The sequence below is a fragment of the Patagioenas fasciata genome, chromosome 12 (genome assembly GCF_037038585.1).
Source record: "Patagioenas fasciata isolate bPatFas1 chromosome 12, bPatFas1.hap1, whole genome shotgun sequence".
Taxonomy (NCBI): Eukaryota; Metazoa; Chordata; class Aves; order Columbiformes; family Columbidae; genus Patagioenas; species Patagioenas fasciata.
The window spans coordinates 11,758,440-11,773,663 of NC_092531.1; the positions used below are offsets into that span (position 1 = coordinate 11,758,440).

The 15,224-nt window shown below is 36.2% G+C and overlaps 1 protein-coding gene across 8 annotated transcripts in view; it reads right to left on the minus strand.

Annotated features, from left to right (window-relative positions):
* Positions 1 to 6: 6 nt before the first annotated feature.
* The window catches only part of RNF111 (ring finger protein 111), a 55,428-nt gene continuing 40,210 nt past the window's right edge, over positions 7 to 15,224 (minus strand). For all 8 annotated transcript variants that reach the window (XM_065847813.2, XM_065847816.2, XM_071813866.1 and 5 more), the window contains 6 exons: positions 13,754 to 13,879; positions 12,848 to 12,974; positions 5,541 to 5,633; positions 4,508 to 4,603; positions 3,528 to 3,655; positions 7 to 2,983 (listed from right to left, as the gene is read on the minus strand). In XM_065847813.2, coding sequence (XP_065703885.1) covers positions 2,866 to 2,983; positions 3,528 to 3,655; positions 4,508 to 4,603; positions 5,541 to 5,633; positions 12,848 to 12,974; positions 13,754 to 13,879 — 688 coding nt within the window. In that variant the 3' untranslated portion in view covers positions 7 to 2,865. The remainder of the gene's footprint in view (positions 2,984 to 3,527; positions 3,656 to 4,507; positions 4,604 to 5,540; positions 5,634 to 12,847; positions 12,975 to 13,753; positions 13,880 to 15,224) is intronic.

Below are 15,224 nucleotides of genomic sequence, written 5' to 3' on the forward strand. Positions count from 1 at the left end.
AACAGATTTAATGATACCAGTCTAACATTTTATTTATTGCATACAAAAGGATTTCTTTTGACAATGGAATTTTATATGAAAAGTAATTTGATGCATACTGTTGAGAATCTTTAAAGTCAAAGATGCTGCAGAAAACTTAAGGCAATGCATCTAAGCATATAAAGCACAGTAAGTGGTGGAAATTTTCATAATCAAAAGCCTATTCTTTTTCCTTCCCTTAAATATTATTCTTAAGTCACAACTTTCTGGAATAGAAGTAGGTTGCAGCTTTATTAGCCCCTGCAATAGTAAGATCAGAACACTGTGATTCCTGGCAAATACCTAAGTGTTCAACATCACATTACAATGTTATGCACACATTTATAAGCAAGACAATATCAGTAGCAGTTATAAAACAAGTCAATTCATGGACCACTAAAATACCTCTAGTACCAGGCACCCAAATCAGGTGCATAAAATATTTCATTAAACAAACAAACAAAAAAAATCCCCCAAACCTGTGCTTCTTTGTCCTGTGAGGAAGCTAAAGTAGATTCTATCACATACCCAGGGTCTCAATTATAACAGAGGCCCTGTTGTGTTTTTTTTTTTTTTGTCCTGTGTCTCTCAAGTACCTTCTCGGAAACTTTTAAAAGTGAGTATCAGACTTCAAGCATCAGCGGTCAACTAACTTCCCTCCTTTTCAACAGTCACTGAAGAATAGAACATGTGTGTCCAGTCCTTCCAGTTATTTTTATTCATTTTTACCAATGCAGCTTTAACTTCATACTCACTTTCAGTTTCCTACAGCCATAATGTTCAAGAAGCTTTAGCATAAAACCATGTCAGGTTTTGAAGCAGTCAAATCACATGTTGCTTCTCTCCCTTATCGCCCATCGTACAAGCATAAAGTGGTTTTAAGTTCAGTTTTAGCTATGCAGTTAAGCTTGAAAATGTCAGTTTACCGCACATTCTGGAATAACATTTATCTCCACTTAAAGCCTCAGTGCCAGAGGTGGTGGTTGTTGCCAGCAATAGACACTGCACTACCAAATGCTACTCCTGATTAAAAAAAAAGGAAGCAGCTTTAACCAGACAAAAACAGGCATCAAATTAGGTAAGGTAATATTTATAAATGGATCACTTTTTTTAGTGTAAACACAACAGTTCATCTTCTAGGTTTACTGTAAACCATTTTACACTTAATCTGCTTATGAAAGACAAATACAAGAGAAACTGAAGGTATTTATTATTCAATCCACTTACAAAGCAGGTGGCTTAATGCAAGCTTATTGACATGTGCATATATGATCCCCGAGGAACATCTTTTCCAAAGTGACAGTAATACTGTCTCAAATGTTTTTGCACACTTGCATTTTGCAATGTTGAGCACATTTAAATAAACTATAATCTATCATATGCGAAAGAATGTTGATGAGCAATTTGAATCCTGATGTGGACTAAAACTTCCTCCAAAGGCGAAATGTTAGTACATTATAACTTAATTCTATATACTATATTATGCAGCAAATCTTAACTATAGAAAATATTTCAATCAGTGATGGACTGTTGGTAATTTATAAAGAGGGAATCTATGATCAAGGCAAAAACTAGGTAACCACATAATTTGTGTCTCAATTTCTACAGAAATTTACAGGCTTTCCATTTACTAATGAAAAATAAAACAAGAGACAAGTAGATTTAGCTAACTTTATTAACTTTAAAACTAATAAAAATCCCAAGACGAGCCTGGAATCCTTAGAAGTTCTATGAATGCATGTATATCTGTCAAACCCCCCAAACAGAAACACTAAAAAACAAAAACAAACAAAAAACAACAAAAAACCCCCAAAACCCCTGCAGCTCTAAGTCCTTATTGAATGGTTTCATATTAAAAAACAAAGAAAAAAACCACAAAAAAAAAACCAAACCACACCCACCCTCAATGTGCGCAGATACTTCAACTTAAGTTAGCAGAAGACCAAACAGATTCAAAGCTCTTTTTCCACTTCCCTAATAATTCTTTCGATCTGCAAGTATCTACAATCCAGCTAACTGAAATCAACATTTAGTGTTCACTAGAGCTGTTTCACAGCAGCAAATATTTAAGTTAGGGATTCAAATTTCTAGACATAGGAAGAAAATGATAAATACAATCCGAACAGCAGTCTAAATGTTTAATATTGACATTCAAATATATCTGCATTGTGCTGAAATTTTAAAAACAAACACAAAAATCTGATCAGACAATAACTCCGGTGATGAGTATGCTATATTATCAGTCAAACTGAATACAGTTCATATTCTGTTCCCAGTATTAAGGATGTTATCTGACTCAGAACTGATATTGTAAATATACAGCAGCCATTTTTTCCTAATTAAGGAATGTCTCAATACATATTATTATCCTTTTCTAGATGATCTTTATACATTTAAACTAAAATATATGATTGATTAAATTAAGGAATTCGAGGTTAGTAATGAGTGAAATCATACTTTCAAAAGCTCGATACTATGTAAAACGAACAAAAAAAACCAGACCACACAATTCTACTTACTAAAGCAGCTAATCTTGCCTGCAAGTTTGGGGTCACAAAGCCCATAATATGTGCAAACAAACGCAATACAAGGAACCATGCAAAAATACAGTAATGAAGTAAAAGAAAAAATGTAAAACCTAAAAAAAAGTTTTATAAATACACTGAAACTCAACTGTCTTCTACACAAACCGTAGGTCTAGCATTAGTTGTACCATATAGCAGAGCCAGCACTCTAGGTTCAATGCTTCCAAACCTGTGCAGGGAAGTCATGCCATCTTTGGTTGACTGCAGTACCAGGAAGGATGAGAGGGAGTGAGAGGGAGGACAAGAGTTCTGGAAAGCAGTGTCAACTTTCACTGGGCAGCTGGGCCTCAATGTCCACTCTGCAAATGGGGCACTTCTTGTTAGTAATCAGCCACTGATCCACACATACTTGGTGGAAAAGGTGCATACATGGAAGGCGCCTGTCATCAGAACAGAAAAACATCTGTGTTAATAAAGCATTTCCACACTAACATACCCACTGGAAAAATGGTAATGTGCATTTTGCTGTTTTGCTTTTTGCACATGCGTGTTTCTCCACAAGTTTCACCAGCCTTTCTAGTTGAACCTGCATTCTGTCTGCTTCCAAGAAGAAACAGATATGGACAGTGAAGTCAAGCAACAGCTGGCTTCTGCTGTATTACATTGGTTTAAACTTCTTATGGCTTAAGTAGCAATATTACAGAAAAGCTAAATTTGACAGTCCTGATTACTTCAGGATGTCAGCTTGGGCTCATGTTAGAAGACAGACAGTCAGCTTATGGAAGACCATAAGAAAATAACCTACATTTTACTCATTGTCAATACAGACTAAAAAATGTGTATTTTCAATTGCAACTTGTTTTATTTATTAGTTCAATGACAGGTAGTCTTTAATTGTAACTGTTAACCTAGGGAGTATTGTTCAAGTACGTGTGGTCTCAAATCCAGAACACTAATATTATCATATTCAGTGGTACTATTTACCTGACATCTTCACCTTCCTCCAATATAGACAAACAGATGGTACACTTTTCCTCTGTGTCTTCTTCTGTTCCTTCTTCCCCATCTTGTTTGCAGTGCAGTTTCCTCTGTGAGAACCAATCAGTTGTTACCTTATTAGTAGAGATGACATTATTGACAAACTGAGTAAAATCTGTTTTTAATACATTATTCAACACATACTACTTTGAAAACATTTTATAATATTTATTCAAATGTATATGAACCAAAATGAATCAAGAACTAACACTTGGAGCAAAATCACAGGACATTTCATATTTATTTAACTATTGTTAATAACAAAAGTCTACTGAACTGTGAATATATTAATATTGTTGCAACCAGTCCTTTTATGTGTGGTACATGTATAAACATCTCCATTTAATTCATGAACAGGCAAAAAAATTCCTTTCAAACCTAGTATCTTAAGTCACTATTAAGTGTGACAGAACACCACATAAACGTGGAAGGGATTCTATATATTACGGTATAATAAACTCCAACTGAAAGACAAGTTGCCAAAACTCTGACAGATTCAAAATTTCCTAGTGTCCCACATCTTCCTAATGTTAAAATGATACACACCAAGCAGGCAAGCAAAATGAACAATTTATTGCAGAACTAAAGTTTTACTTTATTAAATAAGTTCTCACTGAAGTCTGTTGACAATATAGCTATTACCAACAGTTATTTCATTTCTCACAAGGCCATTCACAGCTGCTGGACAAGCTATTAAATCATAGCAAAATACTTTTGTTTATCACATTAGAGTAGCTCTTTATCTAGGGACCAAATTTTTATCTTTGTGATAGTAGTATCGTGGTAAGCTTTGCTTACAGTCCTTGAAATTTCAAAATACAGAAAATATGCACACATTGAAGCTGCCATTTCTGCAGATTGAAGCTAAACGTAAATGTTATTACAAAGAAATATTACAGACAGGACACAATTTGAGAAATCCTCACCTTTTTGTATTTATGTGGATATGTGCATCTTTCTATAGTTCCCTGTGTTGCTCCACGATTCACGTTGCCTAATCGCTCCTCCAAGTGAATCAGCTCCTAAAATATTATCAAGGAATAAACAGTATAAGAACTGTTATTTCAACTAACTTGAGTAATATTAATTTTATTCTAACCCATTTGCAGAATGACAAACTTTCAATTCCCAACTTTATTTGAATATAGGCAAAGCAGAAAAGAGTGTGTTGTGTGGGAAGAGTGTTTGGTTTCTGTAGAAAAACCCACACAACACTGCCTGGTATTTTAAGTTATAGGGAAACACTATTTTACTACTAAAAAAAAAATAGAATTTGTTTGTCACCTAGGAATGATTATCACTATCTTCACATGTACTTGCGTGTCTAGTGAGGAAAATGCAATTTTAATGCACTTCGTAGATATTTGCTTTCTAACTTTATTTGCCTTCATTAAGGCTTAGAAGAAAAAAAGTTCCTTAAGTTGAAATATCATGACTGATTTTTCTCCAGCAATAAGTTTATTAGAACCATGAGATGTCACTGAAAATGTTTTCAGTGGACTAGATCATTAACTCTCTGCATCTGATACCTTTTATTTTCTCTCTTTTTTTCCCTTCTCTCCATTTCAATTCCTGCACTAGATAAACATGACAGCACTGCTGAAGTTGCCAAGTTTCACCCTCGCAAGGGGGATCCTGGCACAGTTATTCAGAGACACCACTAGCTTTGACCAAGATATCATGTGAACGCTACATCCGATTAACTGGGCTGGCGTGCAGAGCAAGATGTACTGTCAGTTAATAACCGCCTACGCCTACACTGTCCAGGGTACCTTTTATTGACTGACTTTTCAACAGGTTTTTATCCCAGTTTACCATAGTGAGGTCATTCTATAAATAAAGGGCTTTTTCTTGATGATTCTTTTATATCTATATATAGAACTGGCTCTACCATACACCCTCCCCATACTCCCTTCATGACATATTTTGACATATATCTAGTTTTGTTCTATTACAAACCTCAAAATTGCCCCTGAAAGGGCCTCTGAATGATGTTCCATCCAATCCCGATGAAATGTAACGGATGTGAGGGTAGCCCGCCATGTCTGGTACCTATTCAAACAGCAGATGTTAAGTTAAACCTATTCAGAACAGTTTCAGTACTTTACTGTTCACTTTGTAAAATTTAAGATCCCTTTGCTTTTATTGAATCACTTATTATTTTACAATCCTCAGCTTGAGCATACAATTCTAACTGACGGGGTAACACAACACCACTCCGAGTTCTCTAAACATAACCAGAAGCAAAGCAGAAGTGAGACTAGATCCTCTATTATAATCTCTCCTTATCTGCTTTACACATTGCTTGGTCTCGCTTCCCAAGTCTCAAAATCTCAACCCACTTTCTACAAAGTGCCATAAATATCCACTTGTTTTTGGAAACAAAACATCTAAAAGCTACATCTGAAGTTACAAAAAGGACTTGCTATAGATTCGCAAATGTAATTTTTTGGTACCACGGAAGCAGCAAGGCTATCACTCATTCGAGGAAAAAACAGCCAATATCCTTATCTTACCCAAAACAACTGAACATCCTCAGACACACTTTGAATTTAGAAGCAGATAATCAAATTTAGAGGCAGATTAAAAAAGGTAACACTCAAGATTTGCATGTAAAGTCACAGGCAACTCTATATTCAAGAATCCACTGCCTTCCTTGCATATTAAGAGATACAAGCAGTGAACAAAATATCAGTGTCAAGTGATATACTCTACAGGCACGTAGAGCACCAGTGCTTTTCATAGAGGAAAGCAGAAAGATAGTTAAAACACTAAGGACCACCTTCACAGCAGGGCCTCCGTGTTGTACTTTTACCCCTGAAAGATGAGTGAATAATGGTATTGACTTTTTGTCAGAAACATGCCAGCAGCAATTCTTCATGAACAGGTGAAAAAAACCTCCAAGGATCAGCAGCTTCAGTTGACTTAAACATGTAGACTGCACTGATAGGAGGACCGTTAGCAGCAGCGCTTTTGGAAATAAAGCACTTGAGAAGTACTATCTTCCCTTCTGTGCTATCAGCTGGTAACACCTCTGCTGCTGTATATGAGTTCAAAATTAATCTCATGAGGCTGTCAACAAGTCAGACATTCCAGATATTATTTGTGAAGTCAGGTATTCATCTCTGGCTTTTCGTATTTCCAGAAGACACTTCCAAGCTTAACATAAATAAGGGTGTAAAACTAAATGAATGCATTGTGGCAAAGCATAGGCCTACACAGTTACTCACATAACACAACACACCAATACACTACCTTTCTGTATTTTTCAAATCCAGCCTGGTAACCAAAAGCTGACTGGGACAGAAAAAACATTCTCTACCCTATTTTTTTTTTTTTTTTTTTTCAGACAATAATAGAATCTAATTATTTTAAAGCAGTTTACGTGGTGCTTCTTAAATGATGACCATGTAGTACCAATATAAGCCACAAACACAACCACAGTATTAGTATTAGATTTTTACAAACCAGAGTAACAGAAACTGAAGACTGAACTTTCAGAATATTTCCAGAATCCTAATACAGAAGGAGCCTCTCTCATAAGCAGCCTAAATATCTGTTGGCCTAGTACTAATTAGAGCTGGAGATGAGAAACAAGCAAGACAGGATAACTGCTGAAAACAACAGTGTATCAATTTAAAGATCTACGTTGTTATGCAACACACAGAGTATATTCACAGAGATTTTATGCCGATATATTGATTCAGTATAATTTGGGGTGGGACAATACATTATCATGCTAATACATTTGCCTTCATATTATCCTGATGGGGAATGGCGTAACATCTCTGCAAAATTATCTAAACATACATTATGCACAGGCTCTTCTAGTTCTATTTGTGACTACAAGCTAGAGGAAAACCAGGCAAGAGCGAACTATCAATAATGCCCAAGTAAGAGCAGTCTAACTAAAATCCCTGTGACAACTACCCTCAACCTTCAAATGCAAAGAGAAGATTCCAGCTCTCTTGAAACAGCTTCACACACAAACAGACGTGTGTTTTCAGTAAGTTTTCATACTGAACATAAGAAAAAAGAAAAAGCTTAAAGCTAACAAAGAAAGAGTTACAGGTAATGCCAGCCTGCCCTAAGTGCTTGTCTTTTAGACACAGTCAAATTATAATATATACTTTAAATCGCCATAGTCTGAACCTGCAAATTCCACTACAGGTTTGCCAAGAGGTGTTTGTTTCTTGTAGAACAAATATAATCTGTTTCTGGTTTTACACTTTCTATCGCCACTTCTCACTACCACAAAAATTTGCAGCAACTTATTCAAGGCTAAAGCTGAACCACTTCAACACAAACATTCTGAAACAGTTTTCAACAACTAACCTGCAGGAAAGATTTTCTTCCTTGGTACCTTCCTTTAAACACCCTCCATCTTTCCAGGACCTTTTTGCCTTTCAGTTGCCACAGTCAGTGAGGAGATTCTTGCATTGTATGGGATTACTTATCTTGTTCAGCCCAACCTTTTATTCAACGGTTCACATTAAGTATGATCTCCATACAGGTTAAAACAAATCCAAACAATAAACTTATCCAGTTAACTGCTTAGGTCCACATCAATACTCCAGAAGTAAAGCTCATCAATATCTTAATAAGCCAAATTCAAACTAGGTAAAGTTGCAGTATTCATAGAGAGACACTGTGAAGGAACAAGTAATGTGTTCTGCATAGCTAAAAGCTAACTGTACCTGCATCTGAGGGGATGATAAAATGAACACACTACAACAGTCTATATTCTACAAAAAACTGAAAACAGTGATTTGTGTTGATATTAAGAAAAAAAGCAGCAGCTGCACTACAAAGGCTCATTTTCTTATTTGAAAAATGCAGTTAAATTTGAGGTCGCTAATCAAGGCTATTTCAAACCTACAGTTCCCCTTGAAATACTATTGCTACTTTAAGTTACAGCTTTAAGCTAACTAAATGTTTAGATATCTTACAGCAAGTTAGCTAGCTTTTTTGTATGGAACAGCTGCATCTCTTAGAGCTGTGATGCCCACAGGACTGCACTCTTAGTGATGATATTCTGACCAGCACACATCTACCATAATGTACTGGCACCTATTGGCCGGTACCTCCAAATCCCTCCCAATTTTCACAACTAAGTGTAAAGACAGCCTCAACTACTCTGCATCACTCAAGAGTTAAAGGAACAAAACAGTAAGGCTATGAAACAGAAAAAAAGGGGGGACAGCATATGAAAGCTGGATACATAACACCTGAGAGAGGTTAAGTTAATAAGTAACTTACTGTTTTTAAACTGCAAGCTGCAGTTAGGTTCACAGATAAACTAAGGAGACTTCTCAGGGATCACCCTATAGAGATCATTGCACCATAGCTAGCAAACTGTAAAATCCAGGTCATTTCCCTCCCCTGAAATCCACAATCAACAAAACACTATTGAAAAAGGCAGAAGCAGCTGGAGTCAAGAGACTGGAACAGCATATCCCAGGAGCTTCTTTAACAGGTAGCTGAAATAATTTGAGAGGCATGTAGATAGCCTCCATTATTTAAGGTATTTTTTATAAAACAGAAACTAAAAAAACCCAACCAAACCAAAACACCACCCACCACCAAATGCCACTACTATGCATAATATGATCTGAAAATTGTACATATGACAGATTTGCATGTTTTAAAAACTACAAGCTGGATAGAATACTCAGTGGCAATTTTGTCACTTAAGTTTTAAATGGTCACAATCCCAGACCAGTTGATATTCACCTAGCAGAAGTATACTAAGTTAAAAGTCACAAAGGGAACACTGTCCACTTCAGTTCTACATTCCATTTAAAATTTAGTTATCAGTTTATGGGGAGAAAGAAGACATTCTAGTTTTAACCTTTCCACTTCCCACTAAATGACATAAAGGAACAAATTCAATTCATAAAACAACCCTTTCTTTAGCAGAGCAGATTTAAACCATAAAGCACTGATTTTTTTTTCAGTGTCCTAATAACAAACTCATGTTCAGAACAAGTTCCTGTTTCAAAGCTGAACTACAATTTCTAAATAAATGTCTGCAGATTTTTAAAACTTTATAACACACTATTCTCAGTTTTTCTAATCCTTCCTTATTTTTTGAAGCCTCAATGTTAGAAATATCATATTTGAAATTATAAACCAACTTTAGATGAGACACAGTAGAGATGGCAGTACAGAGGATGGGACACCTTCAGGGTGTCCTCAGGCCCAATTTAGAAACATCTGAAGTTTTCTTTTTGGACTTTTGTGCTTCCAGATTTCACTACAAACTAAGATGCCTTTTCTTTCCTGAAGTAACAGGAAAAAGGAATCCTGCTTGGATATGTGCTACAGCCCTAAGAATGATCTGGCTAGTCAGAATTACGGCTGGTAGATAGTTCAGTATGAAAAAGTCACATTCCTTTTAACATCCGTCTCAACTGATTACACCATGGAAATTCCCATCCTTGTTTCCCCCATCTTCTGTTTGGACTCTCAAAGCTGCTGAACACTAATTCTCTCCCCCAACATTATCATTTTGTCTCCTGAGGGTTAAAACTGCAGCCTTCATTCCACCACTGACTAGATGAAGATTAGGTCATCTGCATCCAACTAAAAACTGAAATTGATGTATCACAATACTAGTGTCATTAACGCCGAAATAATCCATTATGCCCTTTATGGTCTGGCAGTAGTCTGAAGGGGTTTTAGTGCTCCTGAAGAGAGAAAAAATGCACAGTGCGTATTGGGCAGTAGGGTATTTCAGAAAGTGGATTTAACACAAATGGATTTTTTTAGTTGAGCTGCATGAGTTACATTAAGACTGCTTCCCCACAATAGAGAATATAACATCCAATGACATTTGCATCAAGAATACAACTAATGAGCCTTGTAAGTTGCTAGTTAGTACCGTACTTACTGAAGGGAAGAAAGCACTCCTCATTGCATTAATCACTTAGCAGAGGGACTCTAATCATAGCTTAGCCTCTTCTCCCCTGCCCCTATTCCTAAAGTTACAATGAAAAACCTGGGTGACAGCTGCAATTAATGTTGCTCTTTAATAAAAACTAAAATGGTAATTTTGTTTAATATCCAGTTAAGTGTGTTAGATAAAAAACTTCACTGACTGCTTGGTCTCTATTCAAAGTCAATTTTGCTAACAGATCTGCCATATTGTTACACACATGCAAATTAAGAAAGCTTTGGCTATCATTATTGCCATAGAAGGGGTAGAATCACCAAAAGGCAATTGTAATGCTTCGAACTCATTGCATATGTAACTTCTAGCAGTGCTCTAACCTGCCTTTGTGTTCTTCTAGTGTGTGTAATACAAGTACACTTAAAATTAGTCTCAAAACACAACTCCAAAGTTGCAACACTCGATCTGATCACAGCAAGGTTCAAAACAGACCCCAAACAGTTAAGTGCTGCTTATAGCAGTCTCCGTGCTGCAAAACACGCTGACAGTAGTGTGTACAAAAACTCTACAGACAAACAACTTCTGTTCCATTTTGTCCAGCGATTCATGAATTACTGTTAGACATGCACAAATGTAACTCTAGAGCTAAAAAACCCTGTTCCATCTGACACCTTTATCAATTAGTAAGAGCAGTTACTGAGCAGAATGGCAAGACCCCTGTAAGTATTTTATTATTCAGAAGATACTTCTGAAGATTCTCTATCACAGCTTTCTTCCATTCTGCTGCTAAAAAGAAGATAAACAGTGGGGTCCTAACTACTTGTTTGTGTAACATTTTAGTTGCAGGAATACCCTTATGAAAATTAAAACCCAATTAAAAGTTTCTCATCGTACTGTAATACAAAGATCAGGTGAACTCTGACATTTCTAGAAACTTCACAGCAATAGTGGAAGTAAATCCCATAATTGCCTCATTAGCCCTGACAGAAAATGAGATAAAATAGGCACGTTTAACCTGCTGCCTCATAATGCAACTGCAGTTCCTTGAACTATTAAGGAGGGACCTTTCTCTTTGAGAACTGAAAGCAACTGATGTTATCTATTACAGTACAACACATGAAATAAGTGTAAGAGAGGCAAGCCATTTTTCATCCACTTGAAAATATACCAGACACCTAACTGAAGAAGAACGAAGAAAAACTTAATTTGAATAGATTATGCACAGGAGAAACGGTTATGCAGTAAGAACCTTTTTGGCTAAACTAAAATACTGAACTCTACAGACTGCTCTAGAAAGTCTGTGGTTAATTATGCAAGCTGTGCATCAATGAATGACCAGCCTTGATTTATCAGGAAATTACTTGAGGATTATTATCATATTTCTCAGTTAAACAGCAAGGAATAAGCAATGTAATACCAGACTACGAAGAGACAGCTATTACAGCACTGATTGTAAATTTACAGTTCAACTCCTAGATGTCAATTCTGGCTACTGATGGTCAAGGCTTGTAGGCTGATTTTTAATTACAATTTTGGCATTCACTTACAGAGGAGCCCACAATTTTGATTAGATTATCTAGCTTTAAGAAGGTTAAATAATATGGGTTAGCCATACAGAATACCACACAGAAACACTAAACATGCTCCATTAAACTAGATTTGTGTGCCTATGAATTTTCATTAGACAAAACTAAGAATATTTTATATGAACCTACAAAACTTTCTTTCAAAAATAAATACTCCATAAAAGTCAAAGTATACTGATTTTCCTTGGTTTTCTACTGTAGATTTAAAAAATCATGTGTAACAAGGGACTAGTTTACCCTCACACTTCTTGTTGCTTGTAAAACTTCATGCTACAAAACTATATATAGTCACACAAAATTAGGTTGATGAATATCAAATATTATTTGAAAACAACCAAATCTCTAGATGGAATTCTAGCTGTGCTGTATACACACCTTAAAAATAAAGCACCAGTGCTAATCCTCATGCACTGGGTGGAAAGTTGGTACCTTTAACAATCCAAAACTCATTAAAGAAAAATCTGAACTTTAAAAATCAGATGCAGAGGGTCAATGCATTGCAATGCAAGTGACAAATTAATTCAAATAGGTTTCATTTACAAGAGCTGAAGTTAGAAATGTTAGTGTCTTAAACTGTGTTCTCTTATTAGACGTGAGCCTTTTCTAGCTTCACCATCGGGGAGCAACACACAGAGAAACACTGGAATATTTTCTTCTTCAGTTGAATCACTAACTTTTCCAGCAATGTATACATGTCAAATGCAGTAAACACCTTAAAATAATTTTACTGACAAACAAAATAATTACGATGATCAATGATCATCACTTCTCATGAGTTATCTCCTTACCATTAGAGGAAGAGCCCCTATTTGCAAGTGATGAAGTCGAGGAGGTGCATGGTAGTGGGCCAAGTGGGGATGCAAGGGCCCTGGAGGGTAAGTGGCTGCAGTCACACCAGCTTCAATTCCCAGTTCCCTGTCACATGAAGGAAAGTGGCATTACAGTAAAGGTACATCCTGACTCCAGTTCAACTGCTTTGGAAAGCATACAACACAGCGCACCTACCGTTAACAGTTTTACGTAAGAATTTCTTTAAACTTATTTACATCTTACTTAAGAACAATCTTAAGCCTACTATAACTAAAAGTTGTTTTAAAATCAGCTGTGAAGATTTAGTATGATAAATCGCTAGAGACAACTCTACCATTATTGTGCCCAGTAATATTATCAGTCTGGAGCCTCCTCTGTAGCTTGTGCTGTAGGAACAGCAGCTCTCATGCATGCACCTCTTCCCTAACAGTTGAGAATGTTTTTAATAAAAAATATAATACAGAACTTTAATGAAACTTTCACGAGTGGGCCTGATGCAATTTTAGATAAGTTCAGACAGGTGAAAGAATAAATTAGTTTGTAACTCAAATCCAAACCTCTATTTTACAAAGAACATAAATACAGTAAGAGTCTTCAGCAATGTTTTACTTGCCTCTTTTAAAATCAATTATTGAAGTAACTATCTAGAGTCAGCAACACACCATTCCACTCTAAAAGGAATGGATAAAACCCCCTAGAAATATATTTAAGATACTGAGTACTCAAAGCAGTATTTCAAACCCATATGAACATATACAGCTTTTAAAGTACAGGTGGACGCAGCACTTCCTAAAATCACAGCGAGCATTATCCACACTGTGATCAGCACATTCTGGTCTTTTGTCTTGAGTCCCAAAGAGCTAAAATAGTATTTGATAACTAACCAGGCAGATCTCTCTGGAGCTTGTCGAGGATGGGAAGACATTGTCTGAGGCACATGAATGTGATGCCCATGACCATAATTCGGATGCATTCTGTGAGGATGCGGAGGAGGCCGTTCATGAGCACGTCTGAACAACATAAAATAGCAACAGTTAATTTAATGTAGTTATTGGTATCAAGAAAGCAACACCCATAATCAAAACATTACAGCCTGAATTAGTGGAATGCATTTAAAATAAAAAAAAAAAAAATAACTCCCCATAGAGCGTTTCAATTTCAACTTTAGATATGAGTCAGAAACTAATTATAATACAGATTTCATATTTAAAGACGAGACCAGCTTCAGCGACTGTGATCTGCCCTTTACTCAGCAGACGTGACTACAAAAGGACTGACAAAGTGTTTAATCCCAAACTCAAACTGCAGGTAGGAAAGCAAAGTCCACATAACGGTCATGTTGAGATCCATAGTCATTCACAGCTTGATGAAGTTTATTTCTAGTAAAACTATACTAGCAAGCACAATTAGAGGAAATTTAATACACTAATCAGACCTTGAAACATGTTTGTATCACAGCTCAAGTACTAAGAAGAGCACACAGTTTTTTTCCATGTCAGCTGGTATAGAACAACTACAGTTTTGGAAAAAATCTTCAACACCTGCTGGCTGACTTCTGTTACTTTACCATTTCTCAGTTACAGAAATAAATGGATTGGTATTTTTCTTTCCATTGCTGTCAATGCAGAAAGTGTGTTTTTGTTGTTGTTTGGGTTTTGTTGTCATTGTTTTTTTGTTTGTTTTCTCAATGCAGAAACTCGGGATTTTGCCCAAAGCAGTACACTGTCTTCAGATTCAGTACCACCTTAAAATACTTGATAAAGTGGACTAGACATTTTGTAAATCTACATGTCTAAAGTAGTACAAAGTTACTTAACAGCACACTGTTCTGATCACTGTAAATTGACACTTCTCCAGAGAAATCTGTGAAGCCTGTATAAATTCCGTCAGAACGATTAGTTTTCTACAGTGGTACAGACCTATCAGCGGAAACTACTCCTAGTCTCACCTCCCTTCAGTTTATCAAATAACTCTGGGGAAAAACATGTTTTGCTAAAAATAGCAGAACAACTTTCATAGTACCATAAAAATTGAATGTCATATAGGCCCATTTTTCCTAAAATGAGTCTTAATTTAAAAGAAATACCTTTGAAATGATTTCTGTGAATGTAACATTCCTAGGCTGTCTATCCCACAATCCTAGTATAATGTGGGTGATCAGATTGAAAATAGACAGAAAATTCCTATGTTGTGCAAATGCAATGCACCTTCACACACTACCTTTTGCACATCTTGTGGCTGATTCCAAGAGCCTAAGGAGACTACACCTGTTGCACCCACACTTGAGACGTGACAGTGAGGACTAACCATTCTCTGTTTCCAATCCCAAAAGAATCCTATATTGTTAGACAGAAG